This window comes from Amblyraja radiata, chromosome 34, assembly GCF_010909765.2.
Source record: "Amblyraja radiata isolate CabotCenter1 chromosome 34, sAmbRad1.1.pri, whole genome shotgun sequence".
NCBI classification, from domain to species: Eukaryota; Metazoa; Chordata; class Chondrichthyes; order Rajiformes; family Rajidae; genus Amblyraja; species Amblyraja radiata.
In genome coordinates this window covers 15862121-15882594 of record NC_045989.1, presented here as the reverse complement: position 1 = coordinate 15882594, position 20474 = coordinate 15862121, and the positions used below count along the sequence as shown (strand labels likewise).

Below are 20474 nucleotides of genomic sequence, written 5' to 3'. Positions count from 1 at the left end.
CTGAGAAAAGTCTGGTTGGCATTTTCATTTTCATGGTCTTCAGTCCTGCCAACAACAAATCCATATTTGGTTTTCTTTTACACAATTAGATGACTTATTTCGCTGGTTAAAACAATTTAACCAACTTCACTGTGTTACTCAAATTTCCTGCATTGATGCTGCAAAGTAGGTCTAAATTAACAATGTTGAGTATATATATATATATATATATATATTCAGGACTAAGATGGAAGTTTGGAGATTTAAGGATGTTTGTGTGATAAGGAAAGAACTTGGATGAGTTAGAACATCATTTTGAAGAATGGCAAAGAAGGCTTTCAAAAACCTGTGGCCTATTGTTTTGATTTGTAATGTTGTTTTAACAGTAAACAGTTTTCTTAGTTTACCTTGCTCATACCTTCCTTCCTTTATCATTTTAGAATCCTAATCCCTATTCTTTTGTTTTGTTTGGGATTTATAGAGATTGTAATTTGCATATAACCATAGAGCTACCTGTACCATAATATAAGTTAATGCAAGAAACGTTCCTCCATATTAGAGGTAGGTAAAATTAGAGGACACATACTTAGTCAAAAAACAACCTGCTTGACGAACTCTGGGCCAGACAGCATCTGTGGAAGGAATGGAAAATGATTTGGGTCAGGTCCCTTAGTAAGGGGGAAGAACACTGGAAAAGTGAGGTGGGGAGGGGCAAAGCCTGAGAAGTGATAGGTGGATACAGGTGAGGAGAGTGATGGGCAGATGAATGGACAATGGATAGATGTGAAAAGGAGACAAAAGGATATCAGACAAAGAGGAGGTGGTGAAAAATGTGAAGCGGGAGGGAGAAGGATATGGATGGGATGGGGAAGAGGAGTGAAAGTAGGTGGGTAAAAAGAAAATGTGGGACTCGGGGATGGGAGATGAAGGTGCCTGGATGGGCTTCCTCTGTCCCCACTCTGGAGTGCACACATTTCTCAACCCCGTCTCTATGCTCATTTGGAAATGGGAGCAATGTTTTTATTTAAAAAGCAAGAGTGATCATTGGAGGAAACCAGCTTTAAAAACAGGCACACTAGTGAAAAGTTAGAAAAATGCGGATGTGAAAAATGAAGACCATACAAAACAAGAAATGAAACTAGAATTAAAATGCAGTTTTAATTTTAAAAGAAACCTATTGACACATTGATGTTCTGTACTTTAATGCCCATTTTTAGTTTTTATTCTATTTTATATTCTCATTTTGACTTTTTTGTGTTTCCTTCACCCTCTTTTGTGTTTTTTTCTGCTTAATCCTTTGATTCACTTAGTGGCTGAGAACAACTTTTAGAATAATGGGACCTTTGGTCATGTGATGCAATCAATTAAAGATTTTAGTTGCACATAGAAACATAGAAATGTAGAAATTAGGTGCAGGAGTAGGCCATTCGGCCCTTCGAGGCTGCACCGCCATTCAATATGATCATGGCTGATCATCCAACTCAGTATCTCGTACCTGCCTTCTCTCCATACCCTCTGATCCCCTTAGCCACAAGGGCCACATCTAACTCCCTCTTAAATATAGCCAATGAACTGGCCTCGACTACCCTCTGTGGCAGAGAGTTCCAGAGATTCACCATTCTCTGTGTGAAAAAAGTTTTTCTCATCTCGGTTTTAAAGGATTTCCCCCTTATCCTTAAGCTGTGACCCCTTGTCCTGGACTTCCCCAACATCGGGAGCAATCTTCCTGCATCTAGCCTGTCCAACCCCTTAAGAATTTTATAAGTTTCTATAAGATCCCCTCTCAATCTCCTAAATTCTAGAGAGTATAAACCAAGTCTATCCAGTCTTTCTTCATAAGACAGTCCTGACATCACAGGAATCAGTCTGGTGAGCCTTCTCTGCACTCCCTCTAGGGCAATAATGTCCTTCCTCAGATTTGGAGACCAAAACTGTACGCAATACTCCAGGTGTGGTCTCACCAAGACCCTGTACAACTGCAGTAGAACCTCCCTGCTCCTATACTCAAATCCTTTTGCTATGAAAGCTAACATACCATTTGCTTTCTTCACTGCCTGCTGCACCTGCATGCCTACTTTCAATGACTGGTGTACCATGACACCCAGGTCTCGCTGCATCTCCCCTTTTCCTAGTCGGCCACCATTTAGATAATAGTCTGCTTTCCTGTTTTTGCCACCAAAATGGATAACCTCACATTTATCCACATTATACTGCATCTGCCAAACATTTGCCCACTCACCCAGCCTATCCAAGTCACCTTGCAGTCTCCTAGCATCCTCCTCACAGCTAACACTGCCCCCCAGCTTAGTGTCATCCGCAAACTTGGAGATATTGCCTTCAATTCCCTCATCCAGATCATTAATATATATTGTAAATAGCTGGGGTCCCAGCACTGAGCCTTGCTAGTCACTAGAACCCCACTAGTCACTGCCTGCCATTGTGAAAAGGACCCGTTTACTCCTACTCTTTGCTTCCTGTTTGCCAGCCAGTTCTCTATCCACATCCATACTGAACCCCCAATGCCGTGTGCTTTAAGTTTGTATACTAATCTCTTATGTGGGACCTTGTCGAAAGCCTTCTGGAAGTCCAGATACACCACATCCACTGGTTCTCCCCTATCCACGCTACTAGTTACATCGAAAAATTCTATAAGATTCGTCAGACATGATTTACCTTTTGTAAATCCATGCTGACTTTGTCCAATGATTTCACCACTTTCCAAATGTGCTGCTATCCCATCTTTAATAACTGACTCCACTACCGATGTTAGACTAACTGGTCTGTAATTCCCCGTTTTCTCTCTCCCTCCCTTCTTAAAAAGTGGGGTTACGTTTGCTACCCGCCAATCCTCAGGAACTACTCCAGAATCTAAAGATACTTTGAAAGATTATTACTAATGCATCCACTATTTCTGGAGCTACTTCCTTAAGTACTCTGGGATGCAACCTATCTGGCCCTGGGGATTTATCGGCCTTTAATCTATTCAATTTACCCAACACCACTTCCCGGCTAACCTGGATTTCACTCAATTCCTCCAACTCCTTTGACCCGCAGTCCCCTGCTATTTCCGGCAGATTATTTATGTCTTCCTTAGTGAAGACGGAACCAAAGTAGTTATTCAATTGGTCCGCCATATCCTTGTTCCCCATGATCAACTCACCTGTTTCTGACTGCAAGGGACCTACATTTGTTTTAACTAATCTCTTTCTTTTCATAATCTATAAAACCTTTTGCAGTCAGTTTTTATGTTCCCTGCCAGTTTTCTTTCATAATCTATTTTTCCTTTCCTAATTAAGCCCTTTGTCCTCCTCTGCTGGTCTCTGAATTTCTCCCAGTCCTCCGGTATGCTGCTTTTTCTGGCTAATTTGTACGCATCATCCTTCGCTTTGATACTGTCCCTGATTTCCCTTGTTATCCACGGATGTACTACCTTCCCTGATTTATTCTTTTGCCAAACTGGGATGAACAATTTTTGTAGTTCATCCATGCAGTCTTTAAATGTCTTCCATTGCATATCCACCGTCAACCCTTTTAGAATTAATTGCCAGTCAATCTTGGCCAATTCACGTCTCATACCCTCAAAGTTACCTTTCTTTAAGTTCAGAACCATTGTTTCTGAATTAACAATGTCACTCTCCATCCTAATGAAGAACTCAACCATATTATGGTCACTCTTGCCCAAGGGGGCACGTACAACAAGACTGCTAACTAACCCTTCCTCATTACTCAATACCCAGTCTAAAATAGCCTGCTCTCTCCTTGGTTCCTCTACATGTTGATTTAGATAACATCATTGTGATTTTTAAACAAATAAAAACTACAAAGAACATTGAAGATGATGATTGTGTTAATATTGTTAGATTTAGATTTCGGGCATGGTGCACTGTAATTTTTAGGAGTAAATGAAGGTTTTTTTGTATCCAAGTTGAAAAGCTAAGCACAATGCTATTCAAATGTATATATTTTGAATTGAAAAAAAAACCTTCCCTTTTTGTGTGGTAATGCAATAATTTATGAAATATGATACAATTTCTTGTATTTCTAATCTGATTGGCAAGATTGACTTCTAAAGTCAAATTTTAAAATAACATATTTCCACTGTGCTTTGAGACATTGCAACGTTAAATCCAGAACAATTCCTTTCATTGAAAATTTATAAGGCAGAGCAAAGATTTTAAGAGCCTTTTTAATCTATTGAAACTATTCCAATATAGAAGATTGATAAGAAAGGTTAAGAGGGGTAATGGCCAAATGCGAGCAAACAACACTAGCTTGGATGGGGCAATTTGGTGAGATTGGCCTGTTTCTGTGCTCCGGGCTCTATGACAACTGTCTCAACATATAATTAAAATATCTTCAATAACGTACATGGCAATTTTACTGTAATCAGAAAAACATTATAATTTAGCAAAACATCACAGCAATGTGCAAAATAAGTATTCTATTGAAAGCCATAAATTATATAAATTATGAGCATTTGAAGTTGCACTCAAGTCATATAAATTGATTTTAAAACATTTTTCATATAATTATACTGAAACATGTTTTGCTAGCAGTGGTTCAAAGTAGATGAACTGCAAAGAAAATAGAGATGGCTTTTTGAAAACAAAATCTTATTTTTAAACTGTTTAAGAAGGAACTGCAGATGCTGGAAAATCGAAGGTACACAAAAAAGCTGGAGAAACTCAGCGGGTGCAGCAGCATCTATGGAGCGAAGGAAAAAGGCAACGTTTCGGGCCGAAACCCTTCTTCAGACTGATCGGGGGTGGGGGGGTGGGGGAGAAGAAAGGAAAAAAGGAGGAGGAGCCCGAAGGCTGGGGGATGGGAGGAGACAGCAGGAGGGCTGAGGAAGGGGAGGAGACAGCAAGGACTAACAAAATTGGGAGAATTCAATGTTCATTATTTTTTGTTTTTTATTTCATTTATTTCAATGTTCACCTTATTTTTAAACCTTTGGTTTGAATATGTGAGGGGAAAGATCATTTTGGGAGAAGCATAGCAGTTGCATGTGCATGTAATTTGCAACTTTTCCTTGAACAGATACAGCATGGTTGATATTCCATATAAAAGGCCTTCTCATTTGGCTGTTATTACTATACATAGAACACTGTTTCGCCATTTTCCTAATAATTCATAGCACAGAGGGAAGCAATTTAACCCACTGTTATGGTAGTAAATCCTTAATTGGATGTATTGAGTGCAGTCTTTCTCTGTGGAATTTTTTCACATTTATAAATTCAAATTCCCTTTTAGATAAAACAAAGTATAAACTTTGGTAGTCTATATTGGTTAAAGATTCCATTTACTAATAGTTGTTTGTGTGGGAAGAAAAACTCTTTCGATATGCCCCGATAGCCTACTGACGACAGTCCTGACATAACTGATTTACCAAGCAATTAAAAACAATTCAATCTCATGCATAATTTCATAATTCTGACAGACAGGAAGCAGCATGTGAGGCTGGGAAAGCACTTCTCGGACCCGCAGACCCTCAGCTTAGGAGCACCGCAAGGCAGCGTACTCTCACCTCTCCTTTACTCTCTCTACACCAACGACTGCACCTCCACAGACTCCTCTGTCAAGCTTCTCAAGTTTGCGGATGACACAACCCTGATTGGACTGATCCAGGATGGGGAGGAATCTGCCTACAGACAGGAAGTGACACAGCTGGCGTCCTGGTGCCTTAGTAACAACCTGGAGCTCAATGCTCCGAAGACAGTAGAATTGATAGTAGACTTTAGGAGAGCTCCCCCCTCCCCTCCCCCCACTCACCATCAACAACACCACAATCACACCTGCGGAGTCTTAAGTTCCTTGGAAACATCATCTCCAAGGACCTGAAATCATCAACCCCATCATCGATTCCACAGTCAAAAAGGCCCAACAGAGGATGTACTTCCTGCGGCAGCTGAGGAAACACAATCTGCCACAGGCAATGATGGTCCAATTCTATACTGTGATCGTAGAGTCTGTCCTCACCTTCTCCATCATGGTCTGGTTTGGCTCAGCCACCAAGCACAACATCCGGAGGCTGCATTCGAATCGTCCAATCAGCTGAGAAGGTTGTTGGCTGCAACCTTCTCCCCATTGACGAACTGTACACTGCAAGGGCCAGGAAGTGAGCGGGTAAGATCATCTCTGACCCCTCTCACCCTGGCCACAAACTCTTTGAAGCACTTCCCTCTGGAAGGCAACTCCGGACTGTCAAAGCTGCCACAGCCAGATATAAAAACAGCTTTTTTTCCATGAGTAGTAGCTCTACTCAATAACCAAATGTCTGTAGCCTCATTTTGCCCAGGTATTTTATTTCATTCACATGTTTAAACTGTAATGTTTTATTATTAATGTTTAATGTTATATGTGTCATTCTTAATTGTTACTGTATGTCGTGTTGTTACTTACGAGCAGAGCACCAAGGCAAATTCCTTGTATGTGTACATACTTGGCCAATAAACGTATTAATTAATTAATTCATTAATTTTAACATTTTATTGGAAGTTATCCTTGTAAACTTTCATCTCAATTGAGTGAGCACATCTTGAATTAGTAACAATTATATGAAATATATGCAGGAAATTATTCATTAGAGAGCCTTTTTGTATACAGCTTGGTTAATGTTCCACTGACAGTCCTGAAGTGGAATTCAAATTTTTCCTGATCTTATTGACTTTGGTACGATATTCCTGAAAATTCACTGCATGGGTACTTAGAACACTGTTGTTTTCATTGCTTCAGGCAATTTGCAAATCTGTAATCCATATATCTTCCTTCTGACATGCTAATGTGAATGTATGTATGTTGTAAAATATAGAACAATTTACAGATACTGCATGGAAGCAGGCCCTTTGGCCCACCAAGCAAGCCTACACCACCCAATGTTCACACTAGTTCTGTTATCCCACTTTCTCATCCACTCCCCACCCACTAGGGGCAATTTATCGCGACCAATTACCCTACACACCCGTACATCTTTGGGATGTGGAAGGAACCGGAGCACCCAGAGGAAACGCACATGGTCACAGGGAGAACACGTGCAAATTGAAAACGTGGACAGGGAGAACACATACATCACCCAAGGTCAGGATTGAACCCGGGTCTCTGGCACTGATGCAGCAGCTCTACCAGCTGTGCCACCCCTAATCTTGGCTGGTTGCTGGGGATAAAGCAAAACATAGGTGACATCAAAGTTTTTGTTCCCAATTTAGTTTCATAAGGCAGTAACATTCAATTTTATAAATACCTTGAACAGATTTAAATTGGCAGCAGCATGGTATCATTTTGTTATTAATGGCATGAGATAATTGAAAGCTTAATGTTTTCCAAACTTCAATGTTAAGTATTGGAATATTTTTAAACCTTTAAGTGCACAAAGCTTAAAGCTTTGTATTGCATGGTAAGTGGTATGACTTTGTATATGGGTGTTTCTGTAAATTAGGGTACCAACCTGTGACATGGGTGGCCAATTTTGAAAGTATTAAATTATAACGAAATACCACAGCATTAAAAATGGGCCTACCTATGATCCTTTTGAGCTAATTTGTGATCAAAATCGACCAAAATTTGACCAAAATTTATAACTTACAAAATTTGGAAAAAAAGAGAAAAAATGTATTTATAAATTTATTATTTTTTTAAAATACACATAAATGAGAAAAATATATAGAAATCTTTCATCGTTTTCGATGTTAATTTACTAGAATTTTGCCCGGAACCAAAAGCACCTGTATGGACAGGAACATACTTTCAACGATAATACATGGCGTTATCTGGAACCCGATTCCCTTCATTATAGTGCACACACTTTACAACACCATAGCAACAAGCACTGAAAGTTTAACAGAATGTAAACATTTCTATAGTAAACTAGAAGCAACATTTACAGGAAAAGAACGAAAAAGTGCAAAAAGGTTTTTACTAACCAATGATTCCAAGCAAAAAAAAAAGTGAACACAATGTTCTTCTGAGCTCAGAGTGCCCACAACATGACCACTTGGACACTGTCTCTTATACTGATTTCTAAGCTCACTTGCAAAATGTCAGCACGTAACCCACCACGAGGCCCGTAGTTCAGGTCAGGGTCATTACAAACGCGTTGTTTGAATTTCTTTTTTAATCGCAACGAGTGCAAAAAAAATCTTTATATCATCGACGAGGTCAGAAAACGGGAGGGACAACAGAATTAGACCGATAAAATAGGTGAGCAAACTAGATTTTTATTTCATGATTTTCTATTCATTATTAAGTATTTCAATGGAAAGCTTGAACACAGAATATAAACAATTAAAATGAAACAATAAATATAAAAACAGTTACACTGCCATTAAATCACACTTTTCACACGTGACCAAATGGGCTGCTACTCGCGTTTTGCTGCAAAAAATGTAGGCATCAGAAAACCATCAAATCAGGTGATGAATGATAAAAATCATAAACATAATCAGAACTTGGCTTATATAGTTATTTAATTGCAAAATTAATGTGATTCTTCTGGTATAAATTAGCCTAAGGATTTGATGAAATCCTGCTTGAAAAATGTCTCAAAATAAGGCAAGAAAACACAGGGCTTATCTGCTATATTTCTTTGTAGAAACAGATTTATTTATTTTTACTTCCTCATTATTTTGGCTATACACCATTATCTATACTACTTAAAATACAGGATATGAAACTATGGGATTATTACATAAAAAAACAGGAAAATAACCTGGAAGTTTGGAGACCTTCATTTTCATTACTGAGTGCTGTATTTACGGAAACACCCATATAATGAAAACTCAATAGGCAGGCTTACTTGCATTTCTCCTGTTTTAGAAGTGGCATTGTAACCTTCCCATATGGTTTACATTTTTAATAGATAAGGACATTGAAATAAAAATAATCGGAACGTATTTTATCTGACCAAAGATATTTGGGCCAGAACAGTAAAAAAAAATGAATTGGGAATGGAATACATTAAATTTAAAACAAAGCAATTGATTGTCTTAAAGCTTCAAATCCAGAATTGGTAATGGTAATTGCTGGACTGTAGTTTTAGCTTGTGATTGGCCTGGATTAATTGTTTACCAGCAAGAAAGATTGTGCTGAAAGCTCCTCTTTTATTTTAAGTTGACTTTGTGTGTGCAGCTGTTTATGAACAGGGTCATTGCCTTCTAGATAAGAGGCAGCTTGGAAAGATGGGTCACATGGTTGCCAGAACAAAAACATCCTTCTTTTGCGGTATCATCAATTATTTATCCAAAGATTTCTTTACTAAAATTTAAATTATTCAAATGTACAAACTAAACAGTTTTAACCAGGATTATTTTAACTTCATCTCCCACAAATTTAAGAATTGGTTCGCGTTGACAGAATCTGTATTTTAAAACAAAGTCCCAGAATTAATGACCACTAATGACATCATTAACAAATGACCAAACAAAATAATTCTCGCATTACCCTGTATTAGGCGGAATGATTGCTGTATTGAAATCTGTTGACCACAATTTAAATTGCAATCTTAGAAATACAAAGTACCGCATAGACTGATCCTTGCAACCCACCTGATGCATGCCAACTGTGATGCCCATCTACACGAATCCACATGCCCCCATATCGCCCTCTTCCTTTCCTTTCCTTTCCAAGTATCTATGCATATGCCTTTTAAATGTTGCAGTAGTATCTGCCTCCACTACCTTTCCTTTGCAGCTTCTTGTGTAAAACACTCTTCCAATGTATTTTACATTTCTTTCCTCTCACCTTCTAGCTCAAGATACGCCAGCCCAGGGAAAAATACTTATCTTTGCCCCTTGTATATCTAGCCTATCCAATCTCTCCTTAACTACAGTCTTTCATTCAAGGGAATGTTTTTGACAGTCTCTATTACTGATATTGTCTTCCTGTAGTATGACAACCAGAACGGTACACAATGCCCTTAAGTGCGGCACAACCAATGTTTATACAGCTGCAACATAATAATAATAATAATGGATGGGATTTATATAGCGCCTTTCTAATACTCAAGGCGCTTTACATCGCATTATTCATTCACTCCTCAGTCACACTCGGTGGTGGTAAGCTACTTCTGTAGCCACAGCTGCCCTGGGGCAGACTGACGGAAGCGTGGCTGCCAATCTGCGCCTACGGCCCCTCCGACCACCACCAATAACTCACACACATTCACACACAGGCAAAGGTGGGTGAAGTGTCTTGCCCAAGGACACAACGACAGTATGCACTCCAAGCGGGATTCGAACCGGCTACCTTCCGGTTGCCAGCCGAACACTTAGCCCATTGTGCCATCTGTCGTCCCAAACATGACATCTCAAGTCTAATATTCAATGCTCAATTGATTTTTAAATTAACTTGAATATATCTTTGTTTTGCAGTTACGTGGGCTTGAAGATGTCAGAGAATTCCAGCGATAGTGAATCCTCTTGTGGTTGGACCATAATTAACCATGAAGTAAACTATTTTTCTCCAGTTTTACCTCTTTAACTGTATAAATAATACTTAAGCGTGTGTCAATTCGTACCTTTAAAGAACTGAACATTTTTTTAAATAAAAGGAAGAAAAACATTACAATTTTATTGCACAAAAAGGAATTTCCTTTGTGTACCAATAATGGTCTCATCATCTCGGTCTTTACTAAATAGATATGCTATTTTAGTGCATGCAAGTCGAAATGGAAAATATTTTCACACTGCCTTTCCAAGATGGCCATTTTTGTCTTCATAGAGTTGGTGTTGATATTGAAGTCATGCCAACATTTAACTGACTAAACTTAATTACTGTTGAGAGATAATGGGTCACTTTCTTGAACCTCTGCAATCAATGTAAATAAGGTACCCCATTGTGGTGTTAGGTTGTGTCCTCAAAGATTCTGATGGGTAATAATAAGGAATTGACAGTATATGATACTGATACATGGTAGGGTTAGTATGAGGAAGGATAGGACAAGTGCTTTGAACCATGTATTTGTTATTCTTGTCTGGATAATAGATGACATCTTATATTTTATACGTCTTGCTGTCATGATAGGCAGAGGATGGGGGTTGTAAACATTACACATGTTGCATGAGGTGCCACTGCACCGATTGTGAAACTATTGAACCTCTTAAGTGTTGTTAGATTTGCAATTGCAGGTTAGTCAAGAATATTTTGCACTCCTGACTTATATCTGGTGAATGATTGAAATATTAAGGAATATGATGCACTCACTGCAGGACATCCAGTCATGGTCATGATTTTTTTTTACCAACTCTCTGTAATCTCAGTCTCACTTGCATCACCTTGGGAATTCAGATATTTTCTACGTTATGGCGAAATGCTTCCTCTGCCCTAATAACTGAAACTGGGATGCATTCTTGTATCCGTTGGACTGATGAAACCCTTACCCAGTGTCAGTACCTCATCACGATACCTCCAATAATTACAATGTGAAATACTTCTGCTCTTCCCCTGGTTACTTATTTATCTGTGGATCTATTTACTTCAGTTTAGTTTAATTACTGGTATTGAAACCAACATTGGAAATGGCACTACATTACCAACTGAAATGAGTAATTTCTTGGAGATATTCTGGATTCACACTAAGGAAACTTTACAAGAATTGTATGGCCAATTCTGAACTGAGGAGACAAATATGTAAATTGGTGAGTGTTGCTGCCAATGTCTGATTGAAAATGAATACATAATTAAACTAAATGGAAGTAAAGAGATCAACAGAAATAGATAATCAGAGATTGAGATTTACAGGTTATCTATGTTCACTAGGATATCTATTTAATCTGTTGTTTCATGTCCCACATTCCCAGTTCATCTAGATCCCATTGGAATCTGAGATAGCAGCCACTGTCCACAGCATCCCTAATTTTCACAAACTTGACATCCGCCTACAATGTTGTCATCCAAATCATTAATATGGATGAAAACAACTATGGACCCAGTACTGATCCCTGAGGCACATCATTGGTCACTGATCATTAATCTGAATAGCAACGCACTGTTTCTCTCTCCCCCCTGATAGACAGGCAGAGACACAAACAGACACAGAACCTCTTCATTCCTTCCACTAAGCCAAGTTTGTGAATGCCAACCATAAACATGGTTGGTGACCTCTATTTGTGATTTAGCAGACAGGCAATTCTCTGAAAGTTAAAGAATTGCAAATGCTGAAAAGTTTATTATCTTTTTGCATCCAGCATCTGTATTTCTCTGGGGTTTTTCTTTCCCTGTAACCTTGAAAGTGGCCGCTGTGGATGTGGCTTCATTCTAACAGGACTCTGTGTGCTGTTCACAATCAATATTTATAAACATTCCTTTGTAGAAATGTGAAGTGTCTTTGAAAATTTTCTAAACTTAATTTTTGGGCAAGTATTTTTAGCATTATTTTAACTGGGAAAAGAGGGTGAGGCATTTTTTAAAGCAGTTGGGCAGAAGTTTGATCAGTTCGGCATATCAAGACTTCTGATGAAGGGTCGCAGACTTGAAACAATGATTGTTTCTCCTTCCATAGCTGCTGCCTGACCTGTTTTTTTTTTTGTTTTTTTTTTTTCTCACTATTTTAGTGTTTTTGTTTCAGATTTTCAAAATGTTTGATTTTTTTCATATCAAAATGTGCGGCAGTTTATCTTATAATGCAGAAGATCTATAGGCTCATCGAATTCATGGAAGCTCTCAGCAGACCAACCCGGTCAATCTCATTTTCCCCCTCCTTTTTTTTCTGTACCCCTTCGACTTTTTTTGTATGCCCAATGAATCTTCTTTAAATCTGTTAGCACCTGCCGACATTAACGGGAAACCTACTGTAGCTAATCAACCTACGGGTGCATTTTTCAGGGTAACCCCTTGGCCACAAACTCCACACAGATAGATAGCATCCAAGGTCAGGATTGAGCCAAGCCCCTGGAGTTGAGATAGCAAGTGTTAACCACTGCACTACTCTGCCATCTGTTTCAAACCAATCTCTCCAGCTACAGATTACACAAAATGTTGGTAAGAATCTTATGTGTATGCACTGCGATATTAAAAAAGCTTAAACCATAAACGATAGACACACAGCTGAGGATGAGATGTATTGACTACAATATGCAGATGTGGAAATATTCTGAATACAACAGATTATGGTGCCCTAAAAAGCTTTTGCAAATATTAAAAAATACAATTAATTTAGAGGAAATGAGTCACTCTCGTAAAATCAAACTTACCAACCGAGGGTCCTGGTACATTTTCAATTCTGGAGCTAAATTTCCAGCTGTTCAGGCCAGTCTGCCGTGCCTAACATTTACATTCTCTGTTCTTTTGCAAACAGTTAAGCTGTGTTAATGAGGTAAGTGGGATATTACCAGATGTGAATCAGGAGGCTGTTTGTGCAACACAAAACAGTACGACACGGGATCAGGCCTTTCGGCCCACGATATCTATGCCGACCATGATGTCAAATTAAACTAATCCCTTCTGCCTGCACATGATCAATTTCTCTCCATTATGCCTACTCGTGGCTTTCTTAACAGTATCTTAAACACCACTACCATATCTGCTTCCATCAGCACCCCTGGCTGCTCATTCCTGATACCTGTCGTCCTGACCCCTACCTTACCTATGCTCAATTATTTCATAGATTATTCTATGATAGAACAATTTCTTTGCACAGAGGTTCTGGGGTAAATATTTTAAAATTACTTTGGCATGCCCTGATCATTCAATAATTTGATAGTCTTGCCCCAATCAATTATTCCGGGCACTCAGTTTATTCAATGCCTGTAAAATGTTAAAGTTCTGTGATGTCTTCCAGTGAATAGAAACTAAGTTTCTTTATGTAGACTAAAACATTGATGAGGCATGAGTACATTTCATTTCATGAGTCCAGTGGTAAATAAACCTTTTTTTTCACCTAGTTTTCTTTACATATTTTTAAGATGTTCAAAAAGTTGATTAAAATAAACACTCTCGAAATTAGCTAATTTATGTTTTTTGCTCATTACAAAATAAATTATATATAAAATTATACACATATTAAGACAAAAATTACCAAAAAAGATAAGAAAATTTAGGCAAGGGTGAATGAAATTTTGTGATAGACTCAAGGGTGAATGACACTGAAATAGTTTAAGAAGCACTGCTATAAACCATCCAATATACTTTGTAGATGCTGTAATGTTCACAGCAATTAGATTGTTCATGCTGTGTATATGCTATGGTTAAATATGATTGTGGTCAATGCTTTTAATATTGTGTGTAAATCACAAATCCTCTTCATTTCACATGGCACCCATTTTAAAGTTATTTGTAGGAAATGTGTATCATTTATTATGTTGATATGCAGAAGAAATACAGGAGAAATGGGAACCACTGGGCTCTTTCACATGATCTTTGGCTCTCCAATTACCATGTTTCAGTTTGACTAGTATTTCAATCATTTGGAAAATTATGGGAAATACTGTTTATCATTTTATTTTTATTCTGATGTATCTTTACAAATATTTTAGTAAGGAGTTTTCTTAAAGCATCCATCACACAGAATGGGGGAGTGGGATCAATCGTCCAGCAGAAGGATTGGACCGACTGAACCTCATGTTTGTGCAATTCAAATCAGAACTAAGATGATGTTTTAAATTATCTAATTATGATGAGAGAATGTTATGAAGACTGCTGTTACTATTTTAATGTGTTGCTTGGAAGACTAAATGCACGACATTATTTTGTGCTGTTCATGTACTATATTTAAATAGTCTGGAACTTTACTGCTGTATCTTAACGTATGTTCACCTTGTCGCTTAAAGAGTACAAAGTCAGATAATCGTGAGTGACGCAACTGATTCTGATTTGGTCGAGTTCTTTGATAATTTGAATATTCCCGTAATTATTGTGTAGTTAAAGATGCTCTCTTGGTAGCAGAAAATCTGAAGGCTGTGTAGGTAGAGATTTTTATGAGCATTACATTCAAGCATAGAATATGCATATCATCAAGTTAAGAGTAAACATAACTTTTGGACTTGCTTGAAGTGATACTTGATAACTGATGATCTTCCTTTGGATAGGGTTCTGACGTGGAGGTACTCAATTCGGACAAGGGAGAGGCGGAATGCACTTTGCAGCCTTTAACAAATCAACAAGTTGACCAATCATGTGAAATACAAGGTAAGCAAAATAGCCAATGGAGATTCTTTTCATTTTCTGCTAAAAAAGTATATATATGCAGGTATGTAAAGCTTTATGAATGCCTAGTTTATAACTCCCACCTCCTTTCTTGAAAGTGGTGCAGTGACTGGGGTTCAATCCCTACCTTGGGTGTTGTCTGAGTGGCGTTTGTGCGTCAATTTCCTCTCACACCCCAAAAATGTGCAGCTTGATTGACTGCTGTAAATTGTACTCGAGTGTAGGTGAGTGATAGAATCTGAAGGGCAGTGAATGAAAAATGAAATGGATTAAAATATGATTAGTGTAAAAATGGATGCCTGATGATTGGTGTGGACTCTGACTCAATGACTTCCTTGCCTTGACTTCTGCATGGATACAGTTTGTGAACGTTGACAGCCATTGTCATCCTCCCCGGGTGACAGATTACCAGTTTCACAGGCACCAACTAGGTTGTTAGAATTTTGTTGTCTTGCTAACCAGGATAAGTTCATGGTCAGAAGATGGGTCCCCACCTAATTTGTCCCTTTTGTTTTCCTCTGCAGCCACACCTTCTGACATCAGTCAAAGTTAAGACAGATTCTGAGTATTTGTTGGTTCAGTGGCTGAGATGTTAAGTTGATGAACATTTTATTCCACTGAGCCTTGTTGCATCAGTCGAAGCTAAATGCTAGAGAAAAAAAAATCGTTCAATGATCTGAAGTTTCCCCTTCAAATGCATGATTTTCCAGTGTATTTTTTTTTTCTCTGCCATAATGGAATCGTTAACTTGTTTGCTTTCCTTATAGAAACTTTCCCAATTTATAAGTAAAGTCCTTTTAGTTCTATTAAATGGTTAATTTCTATGCTGCTTGGATTAACTGGTTTCCCTTTAATCAGATAGAATGTGGAGTCATAGAAGCTCAATTATTTCCCTTTCCTGTTATTTGGCTCTATGAATGGACCGAGAATTGTTTGATTTATCAAGCACAAGATTTTCCATCTGTAGTCTGTGGAGGATCACTGACAGCAGCTTTGGGAATTTTGTACTAAACCTCAAGCTTGAAAATCTTTCCATTTTAAGGGGCAATGTTGATGGTTTTGGTGTCATTGTAATATTAAAATCTGGACCAGTAAATCAGCTGTGAGTCATTTATTATGGATTTTCTTTAAATGTGAAAGCTAATTTGTATTTGTTGACTCTTGCTATGTAGCTCTGTAATAGTGTTTTCCTGAAAACAGGCCAGATTGCTGACTCAAGTATAGAGAAGAAATAAACATTGTTGGAATCGCAAAACTCCTGTTTCAATGACTTAATAGCTTCTTGTTCTTCATAAATTTCTCAAACTTTGCAACATTTTATTCTCTGTAATTTGCTTTGCAGCAAAAGGCAGCGAGCACATAGAGCCCAAAGTGGAAAATCTCAGTGCTTCAATTGTATCTGAGGAAACGGAATTGGTATCTAAGGTGAGCTCCTAGTTAAATTGCCTTTAATGAACTTGCATTTGCAGTATTCAATTGGATGGTTAGTTGGTAATATCTGGTTGCTCTTTAAATAATAAAGTTGGAATCATTAACATTTGTAAAGTGTCGTCAGAAATGTGATTCAAACATAAAGAAATAACTGGATTGGCTAATTAATTATGAACCCACTGCTTTTCTAATTTACACAAACCTTAATGTTCCTTGTAATATTTGATTTCATCAGAAATTATTGTGTATATAACCTTTTCGTCACAGCCTTTCTCTTTTGGAGCTATTTTCTTTGGTGTTGGCTTTTGGGGCATTTTCAGTGGCCTAGAAATTCTAATGGGTAACACGATGTTTTCTAATTATAAAAATTTGATGTCTAAACATGTGAATGCCCTAGTATTCTGGATTTTCATTGAATATCCTTGGTGTACAATATTGTTTTGTGCAGATGAGACCCAATCAATATCATGGACCAACATGACAAATGATTAGTACAGGTGTCAGAGGTTATAGTGAGAAGGCAGGAGAATGGTGTTAGGAGGGAGAGATAGATCAGCCATGATTGAATGGCAGAGTAGACGTGATGGACCAAAGGGCCTAATTCTACTCCTATTCCTTATGAACACACTAAAGCAAATTTGAGTTGAGATCAGGCCTGCTTTGACATAATTAAAAATGAGGCAACTTCACCTGGCTGTTTGTTGCCAGGGGGACAGAATTATTCATTTTATCCATTTGCTTCATATTTATCGGTTCTTGTCACCTGAGCTGCAGAGAAAGCCATTTATGCAGTATGGATTTGAAGGCTAATCTATATTTAAAATTTCAGAGGCAAGAAAATGTGTTTAATTAATGAATACAGGAGCCAAATTGCTGCCAAATAATCATTGAAAATGTGAAAACCTTGGTTGTATTTCATGTTTTTTTTAACTTTCTTATTCAAGAGAAAGATTTATTTGAGATAATCAATAGAGAGGTTTAGGTGCACATCTTCTAACTGGACTGAAAACTATTTTCATCTTGATGTGTTTTTTTCAGCACAGGATACTATTGAAAATCACTTAATATCTTGAACTATACATACTCGCAGCCATCTATTTCCAATGCAGTTTTGGAATTCCACTCAACCTTGGGAATCACCTATCGCTTCAGAAGTCAAAGCATTCTAAATTGGATTGGGTTTAAAAGATTGCTATTTTACTGAAAGGCAATAGGGTTAACCTCCGGATATAAAACACTTGAACATTTTGAGGGTAGACAGTAAAACCTTGTTGAATGCCAAAATCTTTATAATGTATTTCAAATTTACTTGATATAATTTCTGAGAAACATTCCTAATTGTGAAATGTGCACTTTTGGTGTAGGTTGCATTTTATGGATTTGACTTGCAAAAATAAATTGCCATGAAAACTTAATTTTTCCCTTTTTTAAAAACTAACAGGGCACTCTTGTTTCCATGTTGTTTTTAACTAGGCACCAAAAGAAGAATTGGCTGATGACAGTACTTTTGTTGGTGCAACCAGTGATGATTCAGATATTGTTACCCTTGAGTCACCACCTGTGGAAGATCTTCAGACTATTCAAGAAGCAACTGAAGATGCAGAAGCAGAACACATAAATGACGATGAATTGAACCTTGGCTCGTCATCCAGCAGCCAGTATACTTTTGCCCCTCCCGAAACTGGTAAGAACAGGTTATTTAAAGTGCAGCTTGAGTGCAAGGTAATGATTTTTCTCGTCAATAAGTTAAATCTGCATTGAAGATGTTTGAGTAGGTGTAGATTTCACAATTTTAACATCAATTCATAACTTAATTTATTAAATACTGTACCCATTTATTGAGATTAAAAGACAATTGCTTTATTATTATTATTCTAATAACAGATACTTTGCCTTTGACATTCAAACTAATGGTAATTCTGTACACATTGAATTATAAGGATCTTTGAATTGACAACTTTTTAAGATGATTGACCAAAACTGAAGCTAAGCATAATGAATGCTTGAAAACCAATTTATAAGCAATCAAAAAAAAAACCTTGTTTGTAAATTCACTGTTATTGAGGTGAATGTGACAGCTATGCCAAGCTTCACTCCCAGAGCTGACCTGAATACAGATTTACATATTTTCTCCCTTTGTTCTGGGTTACCGAGCATAACAAAACATTGCCTCTATTGGTCATATTGTTTAGTTTGATGTTATGCTAAAACCACTGCTTTCTACCGGTATATTTCTTCAGGCTAAGTTCTTGGCAATAAATACAAATGTCTGTTTTATGCAGATTCAAATACACTTGCTTATTTCCTAATGGACACCCTGTTTTATTCCTGTCATTTCTAACTTCTGGGAGTTTATGAACATTTATTTCTAAAAAAAAAAAAGCAACGTGACCTCTGAATTGCCACAGCCTAAGTTGTTAGTATTATGTCAGGATGCTTTGCCTAGCTGCTTGAATGACTCCCATGCTGAGTTATTGACACCTTGGTTGGTGCCAAAGCTTATGGCAGGTAATGTTGATATTTCTTATAGTTTTATATTTGCATATATTCTTACACCAGAAGGAGTCTTTTGAACCACTAAGTCTATTAAGGCTTAATCATATTAGGATTAAAAGGCTTTAAGAACAATCATATTAATCCCACTCTCCCACTTGGATCCCTGTAACCTATTCTATTTTACGAGCTACCTATAATAGGGCTATTTTACAGTTGCCAATTAATGTTACATCCAAACACCGGGTTTGGAAGAAAACTAGAGTATTCGTGTGGGGAACCTTGTCGTCACAGGGAGAACATGCAAATTCCACACAAACAGCACCAGACGTCAAAATCAGACCCTGGTCACAGGAGCTGTGAGACAGATGCACTACCTGTCACATCTCTATGTTACCCTGTTGAGGAAGTTTAGTTAGAAAAGTACACAGGAAATAAAAGATACACTTGCAGTCTAAAGAAGGATCCTGACCCAAAACATTTTCTGTCCATTTTCCTCCACAGATGCTGCCTTACTGGCTGAGTTCCTCCAGCACTTTGTTTTTTACTCAGCATCTTGGCTACCCCAGCTTATCTCATCTTATGAACAAATTGGTTGAAGTGGACAAATATTTTGTAATTTGCTCTAAATTGCTGATCTTATGCTTTTTTTTTTAGTGATCTATCGTTTCAGTCCTATAATCTTCCAACCTCATCCACTTAACGTATCCATCCCTCTGCTCTCACACCCAATGAATAAATGTCATGTCCTTGCCTTTGTTTACAAATGATCTTGGTGCATTTGCATCGTAATAATTGCTGTGCTGTTTCCCATCAAGCCCCAGGGATCCACCGTGCATTGGAAAACCTTGTGCTGTCAACTTCTGCACTTTGCAATTTGTTCCAATAATCCACTAGCCGTTTCATATTAATTTTGAAATTTCCCTTTGAAACTTACTTTTGAGACCTATCTTTCTTGGTCCGCTTCACCTAACTTGTCTATTAAGCCAGCCACTGTGTAGTTAGATACTTCAAATCTTCAAATATGTAATTATAATTCACTCCAACCACCATCACCACAACAACCCCCCCCCCCTTCAAATCTTTTAGAGGGCAAAGTAAACCACTGGGGGAAGGAAATTCCTTTCCTCAATGGGTGTGCTGCTTTGTTGCTTATAAAAAAAGTTGTCAAATATTTGCTCCCATGCAAATTTGTAGTAAGATATTTAGTCTAAATATTTTTTCTTGTGTTATTGCTGTTTCGTAAAGAGCATTTTGTATGTAGGGTGAAAAGGGGGAAACATTTCCAGATTTCTACATTAAAAGAGAAATCAAAGAGGCTGGCTAAATAATAATAATAATAAACTTTGTTATGGACACGAGGTCCAGACAAAGGGGCAACATTACATTTTTTAAAATGCATTGCATATTTAAAAAAAAATCATAAAGTACATATA

The 20474-nt window shown here is 37.7% G+C and overlaps 1 protein-coding gene across 4 annotated transcripts in view; it reads left to right on the top strand.

The window, feature by feature from the left end:
• The window catches only part of ccpg1 (cell cycle progression 1), a 39962-nt gene that overhangs the window by 949 nt on the left and 18539 nt on the right, over positions 1–20474 (top strand). For all 4 annotated transcript variants that reach the window (XM_033050069.1, XM_033050067.1, XM_033050068.1 and 1 more), the window contains exons 2-5: positions 10344–10419; positions 14997–15096; positions 16457–16539; positions 18019–18229. In XM_033050069.1, the coding sequence (XP_032905960.1) occupies positions 10360–10419; positions 14997–15096; positions 16457–16539; positions 18019–18229 (454 nt within the window). In that variant the 5' untranslated portion in view covers positions 10344–10359. The remainder of the gene's footprint in view (positions 1–10343; positions 10420–14996; positions 15097–16456; positions 16540–18018; positions 18230–20474) is intronic.